The sequence below is a fragment of the Dendrobium catenatum genome, unplaced genomic scaffold (assembly GCF_001605985.2).
Source record: "Dendrobium catenatum unplaced genomic scaffold, ASM160598v2 fragScaff_scaffold_34, whole genome shotgun sequence".
NCBI lineage: Eukaryota > Viridiplantae > Streptophyta > Magnoliopsida > Asparagales > Orchidaceae > Dendrobium > Dendrobium catenatum.
Genome location: NW_021318496.1, coordinates 340,984 through 363,446, shown reverse-complemented (window position 1 = coordinate 363,446; position 22,463 = coordinate 340,984). Strand labels below are relative to the sequence as shown.

Genomic DNA, 22,463 nt, shown 5'->3' with positions numbered 1-22,463 from the left:
GAGGGTGCAATGAATTTAGGTATTTACTTATATAAAAAATTTAATTAGAGGTTCAGTGCCATAGCTCTCCCTTAAAGATTTTCCAAATACAGAGAATGCAGTGCCACTGTGCTCCCACAATTTTACCACCCAAACAGAGAAGGAAGCACCACAATGCTCCCAAATGGAGTTTTTTCATTTCTAATTTGGACTTTCCACTTCAATTCTAAACTCCTTAATAACAATTTTAGGACTTACAAAGATACGAACGGAAGTCTTACTAGGTTATGTAGTTGTAGGCTTTACAAGGACTCCCAAGAGAATTCAAAATATTGTTAAGAGGAACTCAACCCGAGAGTATTGCTACAAAGAGAAGTTGAGGCTGAGAGGCAACTCAGAGAAGGTCTAGAGAAAAAGTGCCCAAAATTCGAGTGATTCCATGATCATATGCATATTATCGAGAAGTAATGATGAAAACTTTGAATCAATAATCCTCAGCGTCAAATTCAATGCCGACGCCTCATAACTTCCTTGAATCATGATATCCCATAAGAAATATACAAATTTTGTAACCAATATTCTATGTCTATATAAAGGGATGTCATATGATGAAAATAGGAGTCGACCTCTTGGAACCTCTTTAGTTAGCATCTTTGGTGAGAGTCGCTTGTGAAGAATTTTAGAGAGACCATACTTATCTTTTTGAAAAATCTAGAATCTGAGAGTAGAGAAATAGACCTTGTCGAATTAGAGAGCTAGACAGAGGAGATTCAATGAAGCATCGTCTTTTTATTTATCACATCTTTTTTAGTTCTCTTAATAATAAAACCCATGAAATTCTTGCTCCAACGTCATAAATTTATATAATAAATGTCCCTTTGTTGATGCCAGCATGCCTGTCAAATCTCTTTCCATGTCCCACCGGTGCTAATGCATCCAGCTTAAACTTTCACATGATTACACCAATTAGTAGTTAACCCTCCTTGAAAGTCCAACTATCAAACAAATAGTAACAGTGAAAATGGCCAATTGACTGCAGCAAAATAATGTTTTACTTCAATCCACAACTATACTTTAGTGATGTGAAAACCAAGTACTTATTTTTCCCTGAGCTTCAATTCTATCAAGAAAAATCACTTATGTCAGTATCTGTTCAATTCTAACCCTAATTTTAGAAAATTTTAGATCCCTAAATATAAGAGAAAGTTAAAAGAGAAGAATCGAAAAAGGGAGCTCTTATATACGGTCATCAAAAAATATATGCAAAAACATATTCGAAGAGATCGAGCAAAATAAAGGCTATTCAAGTTCTTCACTCAACCTGCGCAGTTTTCTAACGGCTGGTTGCGTCGCTCCACATACAAAGGACTGTAGGATTCTGCAGCAAATGCCCCCTTTATCAAATTCATAGCATTTAAGAAAGTCAGCCTATTTCAAGCAAAGATCAAAATTAGCTCCAAACAGAAGGCACTTACGTTGCATCGAGGAGGTTGCCATCGCCATGCAAACGCATCCCCGAAAGGATTGCCATCAGCTTATAAATTGACAAGCAAAATGATAGACGTGAGAGGAGAGGAAGATGGCAGAAGAAGAGAAAATGAGAAGAATTTGTAGGATTTGGAAGGAAATCACGCAGGACCCGCTATAGAAGAGAGATGCTTGAGAGGCTTGGTTCTCCATGGGACTGGTGCCTTCCCTTTCCGTTGCCCCATATGTTGTCTTCGTGATGATATCTGGTTCATTTTGGCCATCAATCCTGAGCGAGGGTATGAAGATCTTGTTCTAGTTAGGGTTCCAAAATGGCGAATTTAAAAGATTTAATTATCCCTTCGCCCTAGTTTGCATATATTTATTTGAAGAAACCATTTTTGGAATTTTTATTAGGTCCGGACACCTGATGTAGCTCTACATCCGGAGACTCCAATAAAATGTCGCCACGTGCTCTTACTCTTTACCGCGCGGCCCGACGACCCAACTCGGAACGGAAACCCGATATTGCTATGTTCGTGTATTGCTAGGTATTGCTCGGTATTGCTTGGCAATAACGAGAAATACCACTCTGTCAAGACCAGTACGGAGCAATACCTAGCAAAACCGTGGTATTGCTCGATATTGTTAAGTATTGCTCGGTATTGCTAGGTATTGGTCTTGACAGAATGGTATTTCTCGTTACTGAGCAATACCCTGGTCTGTACAAATCAGCTAATACATAGCAATATTGGGTTTCGGTCCGGGTCGGGTCGTCGGATCGCACAGTAAAGAGTAAGAGCACGTGGCGACATTTATTGGCGTCCGGATGTAGAGCTACGTCAGGTGTCCGGACCTAATAAAAATTCCCATTTTTTGTCTTGTTCAAACTGTTGGAGATTCAGGCGCGGGGAACAAGCGTAGAAAAAATTTAGGACAAATTTTTAAAATAAAAATCGTTACTAATTATTTTGATAAATTTTTTTTTTTTAAATAATAATATAAGTTTAAAAATGATGTCAGTCGTTTGGTAATTCAACGATGGGCTCTCGCTAGGCAAATCCATGTGACAAAGGAGAATTTATTGTGTGCGGAATCCGAATGCATTCGGAGACGAATTCGGATGCGTCACGTCACCTGATGCACCGGGCCCCGGTGACGTAGCATGCCCGGATTCGCCTCTGAACACGTTCAGATTCCGCACACAATAATTTCTAGTGACAAAGAGGGCCTAGTTGTTCAGGAGTTTATGTTCGGGCCCAAATGAGACGGGTCGGGTCAGTATACGTCAAGGCAAGTCGTTGCCTTTCTTAGTGACTGGTTCATGCAAGTCATTTAAAATGGAAATGACTTGCCCAAAATTAGTAAATTATATTATAGTATAATTAATAATTAAATTAATAAATTTAATTATTAAATTATATTTTAGTGCAATTAGTAAGTTATATTTTAGTAAATATAACAAATTAACCTAATATATAAATTTAGTAAATTATGTTTTAGTGAAATTAATAAATTAAATGAATAAAAAATATTATATTTTATTTTTAGTAAAATTAATAATTTAATATATTAGCTTAATTTATCAACCAATTGATTTAGGAGGCACTTGCTAGGCCTGGAGTGAAGTCACATGTTGCCGGATGTGTTTTCATCCTAACTATTCCATGTCTGTGAAATATTCAAATAATGTTTTACTTTATTATTTTTTAAGGATTAGCCTCTTCTACAAAATGTTGATGTACATTACGTACAAATTTATACACAGTATGTATACTCATATATCCGAATAATTCTTCTCATCTAGACTCTGCACGGAATAATTTCTTCTTTTTTCTGGACCACTAGGGCTTATGATATCAAACACATAAATTTTCGTATTCACCACCTCTCTCTTTTTTTATCTATCTCTCATCTTAGCTAGTATTTAATAGTAAAGTCAAAATATCAACAATAAATGAATTTAAATTCATCAGGCATAGCTTTCCATTGTATTGGAAGAAAAATATCTTTATTTTGAACTATAATGATAGGTTTTTAATTCAAATGTTTAAGTGTCAAAGACTTAAACAACTATTTTAATGATTTTAGCAAGGAAACGACCAACGACTCCAATGAGCAAAATTTAATTAATAAGAGTGGTTGAAGGATTTACGAGATACATTATAATCGAGGATTAACATTATCTTTAAATAAGAATCTCAAAGCCTCAATAAAAGAGAACTTGCAAACTATTCAAGATTTTAAAAGCTCATATATGAAGATCGTTGGTCAGAAATTTGAGTTTTAACAATCAAAATCTTCAATTTTAATTTACTTTTCATGCTAAGCCAAAACCGATTTCTTTTCGAACTTATATACGGGTCAATAGGAAACTTTCTCAAGTTATTAAAGCTGAAAAATAGAAGTAATGTGGAACATCTTAGTTATAATAGAGCTGGGTTAGTATATTTTTTATTTCTAGAATGTTATGTTTGTTTTATAAATAGCTAAGGTTAAATATAAGGAGGATGTGAAGAATATATGATATTACTTTGAGTTTTATTGTGTTTTCTAGTTTCTATTTTCTTGCGTCCCTTCATCCATCGATACACTAAGTTAATATCATAGCATAGAGCTCATGAAGAATGACGAACTGCAAAAGAAGATGAGTTGTCGAGCCTTTTGGGCAGCTCAAGTGAATACATCACTTGATCGATTAAATGATTTATGTTCTAATTTCATTCATTTTGTAGAGAGAATAAGCATGTCGAAAATCATACCGGTGGTGAGAAGAGCTTTTCCTACAACCGCATTTTTCTATGCCTTCGCTCTTGAGGAATACCCTCCTTCACCTACAAACGGTGACATCAAGTCATCCTCTGGTGACGAACCGTAGGGAATGTCAACCATACCTCCATGTTTGATCATCCACCACATCACCATGCATGGAGATCCTAATACGAGAGAATTGTGGCTCTTCAGCAAGCAAAATTACCTTGAGAGTAACTCTCACGCCCCAAAATTAAATTTAGAAGAATTGTCAATTTTCATCCTTTTAATTATTTGCCAGAGTTTCTATAAAACATCAATATAAATCAATCTAGCGGAAACAACTCTGTATATATGTACCACTCTTATACCACGTATTGAATTGAGGTACAGTGGAAAATGTCTACTGCAGTTTTCTCTACTATATTTGTTAATTTTTCAGCTCTCAGTTTCCTTCCAGTATTAATTAATTCTCTTTTTATGTTTATAGCAGATTATTCTTCCTTGAATGGTTTGCTAGCTTCGATCATCCTTTACATAAAACAGCCAGCTCCAATTCTTCTTACGTATTCCAAAAGGATTTCCTCTGAGCTGTCAAAAATTAATGGCCCTTCCATGTGCTATCATCCAATAGTTTTGGTACTGGAGCTGTCATGCATAACACTACTGTAACCAAACAAAGCCTTAGACAAGAAGATATATTGTCATTTCTCAGACTACACTTAGGCTTCATTTGGGACGGTTTTTTTACTGCTTCGTAAAGCGACTTTCTAGTACAAAAAAAATTAATATTTGTACTAAAAAGTCACTTTAAGAAGCAAGAAGAAAGCCGTCGCAAACGAAACCTTAATGACCCAATTCATTGCAATTTAAAGCACTATACGTTCTAATGATTTCCATTCACATAAAGCTAAAGTTCATGGATGAGCCATGCAACTCAAGACAGCATAATTTAAGGTGAGGGACCCCCACCTTTGTTGCATTTCACAGGTCTTTAAACATTGAACAATCAATCTTAAAACTTTTGCTCATGTGAAATGGATTATTGTGGTGCCACCATTTTAGTATCTTTGTCCATGATGAGCTTTGAAGGCTTCAACAAATACTTTATTACATAACATGAGAGCACTTTTGGGACCTGTACATCAAAGGATTTCTTGCTTATAATGCAAAAGAAAGCCAAAGAAAGCCAAGAAAAATTTCCATACATCTCTATAATTTCACTCAATATCTAGAGTTATCATAAAGAGAAGATCTCTCCTAAACTCTAAAGATGCCAAGGCAATTTCATGCCACTTAAGAGATTCGAGAGCGAGAGATTCGAGAGAGAGATTCGAGAGAGATTGTTATAGCCAAACACTGAAGCATGTGGTAAGTATGGTGAACTCTCCTTCTTTTGTGGTAGATGGGACATAGCAAGTCCCAAATCATGTGGGAAGTGTGTACCATTAGAAGAAAGGAAACAGCAAGCCATGGGCCTCTCCTTCTATTCTTCAAGGCCTCCTTTTACTCTGTTACAAACAGCTCTTGCTGTCATCATGATAGGCTCAAGCCAGATGCCTTTGTGATGATGGTGGCACATGGTTTGAGCTGCAACATAAAGAGCTGGGAGAGATTCTGAATTTAAGGATTATTTTCATAACTCAAATTTAAGGCCTGATCGACAATATACTCAAGGCAACCGAATCATAGCTCCATAGCCACTCGCTATATCAGATGCACTGAACAAATATTTGGAGACACAACTCAAAATTGTCTACAATTGGAAAAATTATTATGTGAGGAATCCAAACGTGCCCCGAGGAGAATCCGGGCATGCCACATCACTGGGGCATCACTGGGGCCCAGTGCATCCGGTGATGTGGCGCATCCGGATTCGTCTCTGAATACATTCGGATTCCGCACAGAGTAATTTCTCCTACAATTGTGGCAGACAAATCATTCAAAATTACACTCAACAGACAAAGAGGCAAATTAGTAGATGATACATTAATGAATCCATTCTTTTAAGGGAGACAGCTTTCTAACCGCTTCTTAAAGCAGCATTTTAGTACAAAAATAAAAAAAAATTATACGAGAAAGTTGTTGTTTTAAGAACCAGTAAGAAAGCTATCCCAAACGAAGCCTAACTTACTAATACGTAGGTGTTAGCATATGGACACATTAGCTTTCAAGTCAGCTTCATCTACATAGAAGCAAACGTGAAATTCTTGATTGGTACTAAAAAGTTGTTGGAGAAATTCAGCATTTAGAAAGTTGTCCCAAATAAAATCTAAAATACCTTAACCGACTACCTAAGCAAAATGCGGGAGTTATGATGGGCAGATACAAAGAGCTGGAACAGATGTAGCTTGAATAAGGGACCCTACAATTAGGTGAAAAACACAATATAGGAATATGAATTGGTTACAATGCAAAAATAAAACAGTTATAATCTAGAAATTAAATATTTCTACATAATATAATATAAATCATCTAAAAGAAAAAAATATATATATGTGAAAATATTCAAATATATTTTGTATAAGAATGAGATTAATTTTATCATGCATGCTCTTAATTTTAGAAGTCATTTGATATTCATAAATACAACTAATTAAATTATCAAACAAATAATTTAATTATAATATAATTGTAAATATATAAAAACTTAGTTGTATTGTCTGTTATTTATTAATATTTAGCTATATTGGCTAATTTTTTAATTATATTTAAGGATAACACGTATAAAATTAAGAATGTGTGAAGTAATATTAGGCTTTTCATAAATGTTGCGGTCTGAAAGATTCGTGGCGGTAGCGAGATTCGTGCTTGATCAAGGCAATTTTTTAGGACGTATCAATAAATAAAATATTTTAGTATAGAAAAACTTTTCCCATGTAAAATATATTAAAAAATCAACTTATGAATATTAACTTTTAAACTATTTGATTGTATGCTATATAAATAAATAGAGTTATCCTAAAATATCAATCATGTTTCCAAAAATTAGTCTCTTATTACATAGCATAAGTTATGTGACTTTCATTTAATAAGACGTCACTTTCCATTCGTTGGCATATCATATTATTTAGTCTTCTTATACCTAGATTTTTATATCATTTATGATTACATCATAAATCCTACTTAAAGGAAAGCACATCGACTACCCTCATGTATAAGGTAATATGTCTCCAGCCAATCTGAATCAGTCAATTATTTTTAGTATGTTTTTTCTCACTTTTACACATTTCACATCATATAAATCATAATAACATGCATCATATAACGTATGAAACTTCAGAAATTAAACCGGAGACCATTTGAATTCCGATTTCAGCAAAATTACAGTCGAACTGAACGTCTCAAAAATACGAACCCAACGGCACCAAATTCGACTCAATCCGAACCTAAATAACTCCAAATCAAAGACCTGAAGCATATTTGGAATGTTTAAACCATAATTTGGATTACCAAATGATTTCCAAACATAACATGCTTATAATCGAATTGAGCGGCTAGATTAAACTAATCCAACAAGCCCAGGATTGCCGAATTCTGATATCACTAATACATTTAAATGCCCAATAAATTGTCCACGATCAAGAGATTCAACATTGGCAGTCCATTTAAATCACTCTCAATTTAATTTCCTACTCATTTACATTTTTTTTCTTAATTGATATTAGCTTAATTCTGTATTGATTCGATCTTAAAAAGATTTTATGATTTTTTTTGTGCAATGAGATTTTTAATATCACGTATTTAGTTAATATATTGAAACCGTTCTAACAGAAATCAAGTGATTTGATGATTGGAAGTCATTATGTGAAGGAAAAAAATAAATTAATTCACTATCAAAGTTTTATCATTTTTAAAGCTGATTATATCGGTCCCAAGCCTGGATGTAAAAAGTTGAAGGAAAATTAAAAAAATAATAATAATTTTGCCCCCCCCCCCCCCCCAAAAAAAAAAAAATTTTCCCCCCCCCCCCCCCATAAATACATTTTATGGCTCCGCCACTGTGTAGATCTATCTAGTATGCTTATGGCCAGTATGCATGTGTTTTATCAAAATGCATATTAGACCATATTAATATTAAATAATTTATGCATATTATGTATCTAATGTCAAGATGCACTATACTCACTCCTAATCATTTTATACTTAGTATTATTCTATTTTTTTAAATGACATGTATGCAAAACTAACCAGTGAAATCTCAATTTAAACCAATCAAAATGCTCATAATGATAATATATATCACATATCAAAAGTTACATAATGAAAGTTCACTAAAATGAAAGATATTACGTTTTTATCAATTCAGGAGGGAGAAATTAGGTCAAACCCAAAATCACTTAAAAAAAGTAGGTTTAAGGTTACCTATCACCATAAGAGCACTTTTAATTCACAACTAAAATGATAGAAAATATTAGCCGGATTCTCGCTTTCTCTCACCTCTTTTTTCTTCTCTCACTTCCTGTCTCTCCCCTTCTCTTATGGTGTCAAAAATTGAGTTGCGGGTCGGGTTCGAGTTGAACCCAATATTGATCTGCCACTAAATGGGTCGACCTGAACCCGACCCATTTTTGCATATAGGTCATAAATGTTAACCTGGAACCGACCCGTCGAGTTTTCGGGTTGACCCGATTCAACATGAAATGACAAGAAGGAAAGTCGTTGAAGGAGGCAAAGAACGATGAGTTATTGTGAGTTCCGAGATGACATGAAGGAATGACAAGCTATCGTGACTTCCGTTCCAACTGAAGAATGGTGAGCTATCGTGAACTTGGGACTTCCGAGCTGACTGGAACGAACGTAGTTGATGGAGGTGAAGAACGGGGAACTGTTGTGACTTCCAAGACGACAACAAGGAATGAAAAACTGTCTGACTTTCTATCCAACTAAAGAACGCCGAATGGTGAGTTTTATGCTGTTGTGACTTCCAAGTTGAGAGGAAGGAAGAACATCGTTGAAGGAGGTCGAACCTAGTTAGCTTGTTAGGGCTTACGGGCGGAATGACCGAACGCGGGGACAGACCTGTGTTGTGCATGTATGCCTGTGCTGGTTGATACGGGTCAACTTTGAGTTAGCGGGTAAGCGGGTTAACCCATAACTCACCCATTTTTTCAAATGGGTCGAATTTTGAAACCCGAACTCCACTCGTTTGCAAAATGGGTTGACCCTAACCTAGAGTTTTTGGGTCGAGTCAAATCCAACGGTAATTGCGTGTTTTCCCGTACTCTCTCTCTCTCTCTCTCTCTCTCTCTCTCTCTCTCTCTTCTCTTAACCATTCATGAAATGGAATGGGGGAAGGAGGTGGCTTAATTGAGGGTTTTAATATAATGCTTTTAGACATTTTATTTTAAAAAATAAATTTCAACCTTAGCACTGCAACACTCCAAATCCTAGTGTCATGCGCTCTCTCAAATCCCAAAAAACCGGAAAGCTTGACACTGCTGTGCTTGCAAAACCAAAACTTTCATATTAATTCATTTTTAAACTTTGGGTTATTACACATTGTACATTTAGGGAACATGGTCCTTGAATTTTGTCTTCATATTCAGAATAACTTAGAGGCTCTAAGAAACTTGGACCTCCACTCAAGCACCACCATTTAACATATTCAAAATACTCTCACCCAATTATGATTCTCTGAACACTGCTACTCAATAATGATCCTCCGGCCACCGTTACTCGACTACATTACTTTGCCTTATAGTTTTTTTATCCATTATCAGATGGATACATCAATGCTCGCTAACTTTATGATATATATCCTCGCTAATAATGTCAAGTTGTCAACTGATGTTATTGTTTATAAAATTGATGCATAACATCGACAACAACTCTAAATCCCCATGTTAGTGGGATTTATGCTAATGTACAATCAAATGAACAAACAACGATCTCCTAAAGACAGCTTTCATGTCATAGGGCCTTCCAACTTAAACCATATGATATGTTATATAAATTGTATGTTTAGCATTTTAAATAAACGCTCCTCCGAGCAAGAGCAATCAATTGCAACGAATGAAAAATACAAGTAGAATCATTTTAATCAAACTAGGCCCCGTATTTTTTTATCTTTCTTGAATTTTTCACCTAAAAAACTCTTACATCTTTTATAATTTTTGTACTACTCTATTATCCTCATTTGTACTAGATATTCATATAAATGCTAAGATAAAAAGCCCTTCATCTCCCCACTACTATGAATGTCCTGACATGTAACATGTGTCTAATAAGTACTAAAATAAAAAAATAAAAAAACTCACCGCAGAAGAGGTATCAATGTTCTAAATTGTGCAAGAATTCAAATTTCCGATACAATACCCGACACGAAACTACAAAACTGGTATTTCTTCCGATCAGTGGCAATGTAACAGCCAGTGGGCACGAGGCGACAGTAACGTATTAATATTTTTAACTTTCAGTTAGTACGGCAGGGAGCATACAAAGCGCAGGACAAATGAAATTAATTAAGATAGAAAAAAGTTTACAAAGTACTGCTCAATGGAGACGTTAGATTGCTCGAATTGCAAAACAGGAATGAAACCTGCTGCTTGTTGATGTGATAAAGATGGTAATTAATTATGGATTAGTATATGATTAAAAACAAAATACCATAAAACTCTCCCATTAAACATCCTCTATCTCTCTCTAAGGTAAAATTATATACGTCCAGATTCCAATAAAATATTGACATGTGGAATGTACTTGTGTCCGCGAAATTTTAAATCAAGTGCAGGTAAAGCGTAGTCAAAGCACAATAAAAACGCAGTCAAAGTATAGTCAAAAAATATTGTCAAAGCACAATCCACATGTCAAATTTTAATTGGATATTCAGACCTATTTCTAGGTCCGGTGTCCGGAGCTAATAATTTCTCCTCTCTAAGGGCATCCCCAACAGAAAAATTCATTTTTTCACTCCAAAATATAGTAAAACTTTAAAATGCAATTATTCTTCTTTAATTGAACGCCTTTTCTTCTTTTTTCGCGCGCTTCTTGCGAAGGTAACCAACTTTGGCGCGTTTTTCTCTCTTATTCGGCAAATCCCGTAGCGAATTTTTTGGGCGTAGGTGAACAGTCCGACGTCAATATTGACGTCGCATTGTTCACCTACCGGAATTTGATGTACAATTTGGAGTTTAATGAAGCAAATGACGGACACAACTCTCCTTGGCCTATTGGTTGAGAGCTTAGGCTTCCAACTAAGAGGTCCAAGGTTCGAGTTTTTGTGTATGCGTTGTGTGTGTGAGTTTGCCTTAAATGACCTAAATGTCCCAAAAAAAAAAAAAAAAGCAAATGACGGACGTGATACGATAGTATGAAGTTCAGTTGAAGATGATCTAAGAATTCACATCACTTTATAGCAGTGCTGTACGGCATAGCATGTGTAGAAGGAGAGAGAAGGTAAATCAAAAGAATGGAGGGGCTTCATAGACGTATTTTCTGCTTCAACTTCTTAGTCCTCACGGGATTCCAGAGATATAATGAAGGTGTAGGGCGTACACTTCGCCACGCTGTATTGCATGTGAAATGTGAAGTCTTTTCTCTTTCTATCTCTTTCTTTCTATCTTCTATGTACACAGTGAAGGCTGAAAATGAGAGAGACTTGGGGATTTTCCTCTCCCTTCCCACCATTCCCAACTGGCAGTTTTAATTTCATACACAGCGAGGAAACCGAGATGGTGTTGTTCCAGGGATGGATTGGGTAAATGACAAGATGGGTCTGAGATTTGGGTGCCAAACAATTCTTTGTTTTCCGCGCAAAGCTCCAAACTCCTCTTCTTCTCCCTTTTTCTTCTCCTACCATTCCCTGAATCACAGAGGGAAAGAAGAATCCGCCTTACTCTGATTTCGTCAAGCAGTGCTCGTCATGGAGAAAGTTGAGGACTTGGAGGAGTTCGTGGTAAAGGGAGAGAGGGGCTTCTCTGAATGCAGTAGTGGATGTCAATCTGGCTGGACTTTGTACCTTTGCCAGTCGCATGACAGCCCTTCCACCTCCACTCTTCCTAGCGGAGGAGAAGTCTCCGTTCATGAAGATGAAGAAGAGGACTTGTCAATGCTCTCCGATGCATCTTCTGGTCCTCCACATGGCACAGAAGAAACTTGCATCAAGTTTTACTATTGTTCTAATGATCGAGATTTAGGTCTCTCTGCATTTGCTCGTAATGGGGTCAGCAAGAGAAGAAAGGCTGAGGAAAAGAACCTGCAGAAGCAAAGAAGACTCCAGGAGCACTCTTCCTTCCTAGATGACACTGCAAGTTCTCCCTTGCTCTGTTTCTCCGAGGCAAGAAGCCCTCATTTTGGCGTTTTCCCTGTCTCTTTTAGGTGCTTGAAAATAATGGATCTTCTTCTGTTTTGTTTAGGCTACCAGTAGCATCAGCAGCAGCAGCAGGAATCACCTTGTGGATGATGTCTTGGAACTCTCCTGTGGTTTCTCTGCAAACCATTGCAAGGTGGGCACTGGTTTTTCTTCTTTGTTCTCATTTTTTTCCTCAATCTCTCTCTCTTTTTTGTTTGCTATTGAGTAAATGTGCCAACTTCTGCTCTACCTACACAGAAAGAGGCTGCTTTGAAGAATCATATTGGTAATTATCTTCAATCTTCCGCTGCTCTGAATCAAGCACCAGTAAGCATGTTCTTTATAAGATTGATTACAAATAAAGAGAAGGAATGACTGCACCATCTAACTCCTTTTCTTTGTTCAATCTTTGGCTGACAGAACTGCAGGCAAGAAGACGAGAACAATCTGCTCTAAAGAAATAGCAACGAAGATTAGAAATCCATGTGTAGATCTCCAGCATCCATCCATGGCTTCTTTTTTTATTATTCTTCTCTGTTTATTTTATCAACTTGTTCTTTTCTTCCCTTTTCTTCTTCCTGTCAATGCTGTAGGAAACAACATCCTGAACCAGAAAAGATGATCAAATAAAAATTGTTGCACTCGTTTATTTAGCTCTTTTGTTATGAATGAGGGTTGAACAAGACGTACTATTATAAAAAGTGGCTTCTGCTGAATTCTCTGTCCATATTCAACTTGCTCTGTTCTCATCACCTAACCAGGAGAACCCTCACCAAGTTCAAAGCTCAACAGTCACTTTCATGAGCAGGGTGTGTGTACTAATAACTAATGACGTGGTGATGTAAAAGAAAGAAGATATTCAGAGATCCATTTGATGTAAATTTGTGGGAACTCCCAAGTGGCTCATCGAAGGCCAGGCTGGGTGCTTTCTACTACTGGATGGGTGCGTCAGTATTATTGATTGAAACTGTGCGTTATATATATGTGGCAATGTGAACATGGCATGCACATGATGCTCCTGAAAATGACACGTACATAGTATCATTGTTATATTAATCCTCACCCTTCTTACCTAGAGGAATTATTCTACGCAGAACCGCGTCAATAGATCAACCAGAATGCATCATGTCAGCTATATTAAACAGTACCAAGTAAGGGGTGACGTGATACCACATCACCCAGAATGTGCCACCCTGAGAGGGGTGTCCGGAGACCAACCAAAATGTGTCACGCACTCTTTGCTCAGTATCGCTCGGTACTGTTGAAGTGATGCATTCTGGTTGGTCTCCGGACAGCTTCGGTGTCAACACAGAATAATTTCTCTCTTACATGGTCCCTCTCTTCCAAATTTTTATTTATTTATTTCAAATTACTATTATGATTATTATATCAGTGGATTAGTTCATTAACACTTTGTTGTTATGGTTAATCCATAGTTAAAATTAGGGGAAATTGTGGTTGACCTTCATTGGCTGAGTGTTTGATACAAAAGTATTAACTGATCTGACATAAGTGAATCAGGTGTCCCCAATCTCAAATACATCCTGGCTCCTAATTTTATTTAGGGTTATTTTGGGATAACTTTCTTACTGTTTTATTTTTCAAAAAATAATTATAATTTTATATGATTATTATTTTTGTAGAATTTTTTATAGTGAAAAGCTTTTTTTTGTTACGATCAAAATAAGTATGGTTTCTTTTGGGACAATTTTTTTGCTACTTTGTAAAGCAATAAGAAAGCAGTCTCAAACAAAAAGTTTAAGGATTCGTTTGTGGTGATTTTTTTACTGCTTCTCAAAATAGCTATTTAGTATAAAAATTAATTTTTTTGTCTGTTTTTATGCTTTTACAATAGATGTCCATTTTAGCTTTAGAAGAAAGTAAACAAACTGAGATAAATACTCATTTGAAAATTTGTACTATTATATATATTATATCATATATATTTATTTAAATTATAAACTCAATATATCATGCTTATAGTTTTAAGTGTGCATATGTAATAGTATTTGTTGGTGTCTGTTAGGTGAGTTGAAAAAAAAATGGAATTTTTTGAAAAGGTCTTAGATTTGAATCATATGGACATATTTAATAAACAATTATGTCCTATTATTAAAGTTTTTGGAAAATAAATATAAAAAATTTCTTCATACAAGTCCAATAAATAATCATGTACTATATTGATGACTATTAGATATATATGATCTTCATATCATATAATGTCTCAAGCCTCATATCATAGTCAAACATAATTTGATAGAAAATGCCAAAAAAAAGTCCTTTAACATTAATTTTAAGGAAATATAAAACAAAAAAGAGTATGATTTAGTCCTTTGTTTTCATACACAACATATCATTGATATATCAAATTTGAGATATATGCAGGCTCAGGCATGGATGTCTATGCATATTTGAATTATAAATTTTTATAATCAAGATCAAGGCCATGTGAATTCTAATTTCTACAAACATATAGTCCAATTGAACATCTCGATGAGTTGAATCTATCAACATGGTCCAATATGAATCCAAATAAGTCTAAATCTTTAAAAGTTTTGAGATATTAATTAGAGAACCAGATGGTATTCAGACCTCATATGCTTATAGTCAAATCGAGTTTCTCAATAAGACAAATCAAATGAGCTCAAGATCTCTTAATTCTAACAACATAAAAACACTTAATTTCCTTAAAAAGGATATATAATCAAGGAAATTAATACGAGCCTTCTAAAATAGTGTTAATGCGACATATTTTACTTATATTGACACTGTTACTAATTCATTGTCAATGTTATTGTTATTGATTCACTGTTTAGTGGTTTACTATTTCTAAACACATGATTTTTATTAGTAAGCATGAGATATAAGATATTGATTTGATACTTATATAGAATGACCAAATATTATGTGTATATTGATTTGATAGTAGTTCATTATTATGGATTCCAATAGTCTGAATAGATGTTTCAATTTTATCAATTTTAATGATTTTCTTATTGATTGAATAGCACTACTATGACGTATGAATGACATCCGTACTGGGTTTACTTATTTACAAATTTCATTGTTTCCGTACTGCACTGTTTTACTAGCCTCCGTACCGTATTGATTTATTTGTTCATAGATTTTATCATATAGTATGTTTTTTGTTGTTTATGCACATATTCATGATCATATTGATTGTTATTATTATGAACTAAATAATTACATGCATATTATTTATTCACCATTTTTTGAGTTCAATTATAGGATTTTAACTCATTATATGCGATTTAAATGATTTTATGTTAAGCAAGAGAATCAAGAGTGTGTGCTTGATCAGTTATGAGATTCCTCAAGTTTTATTATTGCTTTATTTATTTTTTTCTTTTAATTATTCTTTTATATTCAAGACTCAAGAGTAGGAAGATGAATTATTGTATTTGTATGACTCTTGAGCATTATACATCAATTTTGAATTACATATGTACATTGATGTTTTAATCAATAGAAATTATTTTCGCTAATATTTTATTATTGAAAGAAATTAGATAGATCTTATTGTTATAATTAAAAAAGATAAAAGAAATCATTCTTCCAAATTATATCTAGGACGTGACAATTGTCCTTTAACAACTATTGACCAATTACAATTCTTCGATCACCATGTTCAATTATGGCATCTCAAACAATATCAACCGACTATGATCCTATAACCATCATAGATATCTATTATCTCTCAGCTAATGTCCCTTAACTATGGTCCTCCAACCATAATCATTCGAATATTATTTCCCAATAACCATCAATCGACTATGATAACTCAACTAGCGTCATCTTACTACAATCCTCTGACAAGCATCATATGACTACAACCCTCCGAACATCTACTCATGATTACCATGTTTTGAACAAAATTACATTACTATTCTCTTGATCATTATCATTTCAATTATACTAGACTACTAGTACATTATGACTTCATTACATATCATTATCAATAACATTGATACATTACATCACTTATAAAGTTGATGTAAGAAATTAACAACAACTCTGACTTTCGATATCAACGTACAATCTCTGAAGATAACTCTCATGCCATAAGTCTCTTCCAACTTTTATTAAGGAATATATTCAATATAATTTATGTATAATATATTATATCAACTCCTTCAATTACAAGAAGGATAATATTTATAACTGAATATAAATATTGTTGTTTGATTACATAAACACCCACTTACTTCATTGTCAGCCTTCACCAATAGTGTCAACGCATGACATCACCTATAAAATCAATACACACAATTGACATCAACTCTACCTCCAGACGTCATCGCCAGTGTGCTAAACTTCTTAGTCTTTGCTATCTTCTCCTTTTAAGAGAATGACTAAATAAACAACAAATGAATTTTTGAAGATGACTCTAATGCTACAAAGGTCTTCTAACTTTCACAACGAAAACTATTTTGTACTTTGTGTATAACATATTGTATAAAATGCCTGCTCCAATTACAAGGAAGTGCATATATAATTTGTAACCAGGTACAAATGCTAGTTGGTTTTTCCAAATTTTCAAACTTTTTACATAAATATTTTGGTGTCTCTTGTAATCCTCCTTTATCTCTCTTTGTGCCAGATTTTTGTACAATACTAAGACATTAAATTCTCTCTTTCTACCAACATAATTTTTTTTACATGCAATGTACATATAAAATGTTTTTGAGTGAAAATAGTGCTAGTAAAAGAGCTAGAGTTTATTTTTTCTCAGAGCATCCATCCGAACTTTCTCCTCTAATACATATTAGTATATTACCACCTTCAGAAAATATTTGTATTTTGCAAAATGCCGAAATGTAACGCTTATAAGTTAAGGTTTCATTTGGGATTATTTTCTAATTCTTTCTGAAGCAATTTTCTAGTACAAAAATATTTTAAATTAAAAATTTTTGTACTAAAAAATAATTTTAAAAAACATTAAAAAAGCTTTTCCAAGCATAACCTAAGTCTTGCTCCAATTTTTGTAAGGCAATTGCTATATAAAGTTAAAATTTATTTTATCTATTAGCACATCTTTTTTTATATTTTTTTTTCATCCAATTCTGACTCAAATATTATAATTCAAAATAAAATATTAACTCATATTTTTCGATTTTATTAAATTCCTAAGAAATTTTTATAGCTCATTTATTTGAAATAATTGACATAGATATTATATTTATTAATATTTTTAATAATATATGATTAAATTCCCCTCTTTTTTCTTTATTAATTGGCCGACAAAGCCTTTTTAGAAGACATCGGTAGTATATATAAATAGATTCACATAAATATGGAAGATTCATCCATTCGAAGCTACTTACTATAAACATCTCAAGCAACCATCCAAGCCTAATAATTTAATATAAAGACCTAAAAGTAATCAGCCAATCAACAGCTCCATTGCACCATTTGAGCAATTCTAAAAATCAAAATCTCTATGTTCCCAATCTCCAAATCCTCATCTTTAATTCCTTACACAAAACAATATATGGTCTCTTGTGACAAAGGATTTTCTAAGCCATTCATTCTCCATAATAGAAAATTTTGTTTACGTGTTTTGCATCAGAATGAGTTTCAAAATCTTTAAATTTGTGTTGAGATTAGTGCGGCGTTTGAATATCATATATAGTATTAATCTCCACGTAATCCCAAAGATTTTAAAGAACAGCTTGACACAAAGCACATCAGGAACAAACATCTTTTTTGAGGGTGGGCAAAATAGGATTGTGAAATGTATAATTTTATATCTATGACATAGAAAAAAATGTATTTTTTTTTTTAAATATTTGAGCATCTATATTTATTGAAGATGAAAAAAATAATTTAAATAATTATTTTCTTCAAAAAAAAAAAATCAGCATGAGCTTTTCTTGGCTCCACCCTGGCTTAGATAAAGTATTCTGTGCGAATATCCTGGAGCAACAAGAATGCGTCATATCAGTAGTACTGAGCTGGGTACCGAGGTACCCGAGCTAGAGGTGACGTGATGTATTCTAATTGATCTCTATATGACGTTCGACGTCCACACAGCCCTGCCAGAATATCATTAGATAAATTTATTTCTTTTATATTTTATTTGTAGAAGAATATAAGGTTTTCTCCCATTTAGTGGCCTCCTAGCCTCATGTCCTTCCAATAAGCAATTTTCTTAGAAGCATGTGCACCCAACCAGCAAACAGGCATGTGCAGACACATGCAATGGCACGTATGCACACAATCTCACATGCTCACACGTGCGGATGTATGCTCTTGATCATTCCAAGGCTCAAGACTGAAGATTCTTGACAAGAATGAGGTGGGCCCAATAAGCTGTAACCTTCAAGAGATAAGCTGTATAATAAATACATTCGGGATTTATAGTTCTCATTTCTAAGATATTGCTTATATTGATTCAATTCATTTCATTTAAGTTTAGGACTTATAATTTTATTTTTTTTATTATAAAGTTTTATAAGCACTTCAATATAATAACGTTTAATCATAAAATTCTCAAAGAAAATTTATTAATGACAATGAAAAACACTAAGAATATTATGATTTAACTCTGTATTTATATGATATACTATGATTATTTATTCTTAAATATCTTTATAAACAATTATAATTATAATATATTTCCAATTCTAAAATACTTGAAGCTAATATTTCTGACAGTTTTCTTACTATTTTTTAAAATAATTTTTCAGTTTATTTTTTTTTAAAACTAAAAAATTTTATATTAAAAAAACTATTTTAAAAAGCAATAAAAAGACTATCCAAAATAAAGCTAAAACCCTTCAGATCAAAATCTATATTCCAAGCGTGGAAATCAAAGATGCATGACTTTTAGATATGCTACGGACCAACCAGAATGAGCCACATCAATAGTACTGAGCGGTACCGAGACGAGGTATCGACGTGGCTCATTCTGATTAATCTCTGAACAGCATTCGACATCCACACAGAATAATTTCTCTTACATTTCAAATAACTAATATCAATCTGTGGTGCATAGCAGGGGAACTGCTGCTAATAATGGATAAAAGCTAAAATCTCATCAAGTTCAAATAAAAAGACAGCGAAAAAGCTTTTTAAGTTACAACAATGGCATAAAATACATAACATTTAGCAAGAAAAAGTTCACTGGTATGCCTTAACATCCTTTAATATATAAACATAACTGATGAAAATACAGAACTGCACTAATAAAAATGGCAATGAAAATTACCATTTACCACAAAATATGCTATCTTTTTTCTTCTTCTTTTTCGGTAGTGACAGCAAGGGCTTTTTCTCTTGCATACATATCAAACAATAATTAACAGACAAACCTAACAATCCTTATACAATCGAATGGTTCTTCTAATTACAAATTTACTAGTTCATCAAAATGTGTCGCAATTTTCTATAGTGAGCAGAAACTGTATATCCATTTCCTCTAAGTGGAACAGCACCAGGAGTGCCATTCCCTAACTGAGAATCATAGCCATCTGCATTTTCATTATTTAATTTACTGAAAGCCTACCATGAATTAGCAAGCATAAAAGCTTGGCTAGAATGGTCCAAAGCAGCAGTATTTCTTCCCAAGCTTTGAAATCCTTCGAACAGACTTTGATCCTGATCCATTTGAACTGCTGCTGCTCTGTGAACTCCCTGAATGAGTTCTTTTCGGATGACCGCGAAGACAAGAAACTGATACAGATGTAGTGGGATTGGATTTATAGACTGGGCTGGAGGTTTTTGGTGAGCATTCATGGGGCAGGGGCGGGGGCGGAGATGAATTGGCAAGCCTGGGTTCATCGTCCTCTGAATGGCTATTGTTGATCGTGTTTGAACCTAAGATTCAAACACTTGGATTAAGTACAGAATGCTACCAATTGCACATGAAGGTCAAATAGCTAAAATAAGTTAGCGTGGCAAGATTTTGCGGACGAATCAACACTAAGGCTTTGTTTGGGATGGCTTTCTTATTGTTTCTTAAAAGTAGCTTTTTAGTACTAAAAAATAACTTTAAGAAGCAGTAAGAAAGCCATCCTGAACGAAGCCTAAATCTAAAATTCAAGCCCTCACCCTTAATGTTCCTGCAGCTTTCATTCTTAAGGTCCCTCAACAAGGCTTCAGCGTCAAAACGATCGTCTGAATTGCTAGATATGAGGCTGGAATCATCTGAGCTGGATGAAGTTGATTCTAGATCATACAGGTCTTCTAGTTCCAGGTACTCCCCCTTTTCAACATATGCATTCAAATCTCCAGCAGAATCACTGGTTAGAAGATCCGGGCTGCTTCCGTCGTGCCTCTGCTCGGGTGCAGCAACCTGCACATTAATAGAAACAGCAAACACATTGAATGTAGTTCAGCTGGATAGGAAAAATGTTAACATGGCTACAGATACTAATAGTTTGAAGCAAAACAATTTTGGAATGCTTAGATGCATTTTTCAAAGCCAATATGCGACACAGATAAACTAATATTAAGGAGCATATAAACTTGTTATATGAATTTATATTTTTTATTCAATTGTTTTCTTTGGCTGAAAAGAAAAAAAAATTATACAAGGAAAAGATCCAAAATTATGAATGTATTCGGGAGGTACATGCAGCTCTCCATCAGGGGTAGAACCAGCCTTAATTTTAAGGGGGAACTTATAAGTAAAAGTGTAGAATTTGGCTCGACCCTATTTGTTCATATCCTTGATCGTTGTACGCTTCGCAGATATGTCGGCGGTCCAAGGGGGCAGCGTCCCTAGCAGAGTTTGACATGCCCGATCAGGGCGCGGGGTCAAGGGGCAGTGCCCCTGGAACAAATTTTGACTATAAGGATATTTTTGGATTCTCTTTACTGTTTCTTTTTGTATTTGATTTATCGTTTCCTAACAATAACACCTCTACACAATTTGTTTAATTATGCTGAGGGCAATTGCCAAAAGACCATAGTATTTTAAAACTTTTAAGAGGGACAATTACCTAAAAACTCTTGTAAGAAAGACTAAAAAATAGATGGAGGAAGATAAATTACCTAAAGAATCATATAATAAAAATTTTTTAGGGGGCAATTGCCCTGGGCTTAAGGTGGATCCGCCCCTCCTCTCCATTAAAATCAAGAAGAAATGGACACACCATAATTTCAATGAAGGAGAATAACTTCCATTCAACTGGCTGTCATGAAAGATTACAACTTTTTATCTCAATTGCATATAGCTACCGTGCAGATAAAGCTCAATTAATCAATGCATCAAATCAAATCAATTAAAACAGAACAAAATCAAAACTAACCCAAACCTTCCTCATCCAAGGTTCTAAATCCTAATTATTAGGCCGCCTTACTTAAAAGGTGAAATTGTAAGACCCACTTGTATGTCTCTTTAGTATTGAAGTAGGATCCATAAATAAGCCACTCAAAGATCATAGAAATTAGTCTTAGCCCTCAAACAAAAAATCAATCAAAATTCAAATCAAAATGTACAAATTTGCTTCTCCAAAACTGGAGAAGTAAGCCTCACGCTCAAGCATGCCCTCAAATTGGGGATTATAAGCTCCAATCTCTAGGCATCTTATCAAGTGGAGTAATAAGCCGTTAACTTTAAAATGCATCCACTTCAGAATTCATACAAGATTGTAAGTCCTATTACTGAGCATCCTCGGTATGTAACCCCCAATCTTATGTTTAACATAACACTCACTAAATCACACCTTAGATACGCTAACATAAATAAGTTCATGGGTTGTTTTGTAACATACAATCATAGATCCTTTTGTTATGCCTTATTTACAATAAAAAATCCTAAAACCTTGGACAAGCAGACACAAAGCAAGCACATAAGACCATATTCTAAGTAAACCCCAAGACATTCTCCACTGTACTTATTGAGCATTAAACCTTAATCTTGAACCAAGCTTATATCAAAAAGATTAATTTCAAGTATCTCAGTCTCTTTGATAGAAGTCTTAATTCACACACAAACCATACTTGG

The 22,463-nt window shown here is 34.3% G+C and overlaps 2 protein-coding genes across 2 annotated transcripts in view; one reads left to right on the top strand and one right to left on the bottom strand.

Annotated features, from left to right (window-relative positions):
- Positions 1–11,785: 11,785 nt before the first annotated feature.
- LOC110099649 lies at positions 11,786–13,595 on the top strand. The gene is made up of 4 exons (XM_020826860.2): positions 11,786–12,475; positions 12,555–12,644; positions 12,749–12,817; positions 12,911–13,595. The coding sequence occupies exons 1-4, from the start codon at positions 12,062–12,064 to the stop codon at positions 12,944–12,946; spliced, it is 609 nt and encodes a 202-aa protein (XP_020682519.1). The 5' UTR covers positions 11,786–12,061; the 3' UTR covers positions 12,947–13,595.
- A 5,994-nt stretch (positions 13,596–19,589) lies between these two features.
- The window catches only part of LOC110099650 (NAC domain-containing protein 53), a 28,806-nt gene continuing 25,932 nt past the window's right edge, over positions 19,590–22,463 (bottom strand). The window contains exons 5-6 of the mRNA XM_020826864.2: positions 20,564–20,807; positions 19,590–20,329 (exon numbers count right to left, since the gene is read on the bottom strand). Of these exons, the coding sequence (XP_020682523.1) occupies positions 20,046–20,329; positions 20,564–20,807 (528 nt within the window). The 3' untranslated portion in view covers positions 19,590–20,045. The remainder of the gene's footprint in view (positions 20,330–20,563; positions 20,808–22,463) is intronic.

What these genes read in the sequence shown, in the direction of transcription:
- LOC110099649 (XM_020826860.2), top strand. Translation starts at nt 12,062, where the DNA reads ATGGAGAAAGTTGAGGACTTGGAGGAGTTCGTGGTAAAGGGAGAGAGG. An exon ending in CCTTGCTCTGTTTCTCCGAG is followed by an intron (nt 12,476 to 12,554) that starts GCAAGAAGCCCT and finishes TGTTTTGTTTAG; the next exon opens with GCTACCAGTAGCATCAGCAG. An exon ending in TCTCTGCAAACCATTGCAAG is followed by an intron (nt 12,645 to 12,748) that starts GTGGGCACTGGT and finishes CTACCTACACAG; the next exon opens with AAAGAGGCTGCTTTGAAGAA.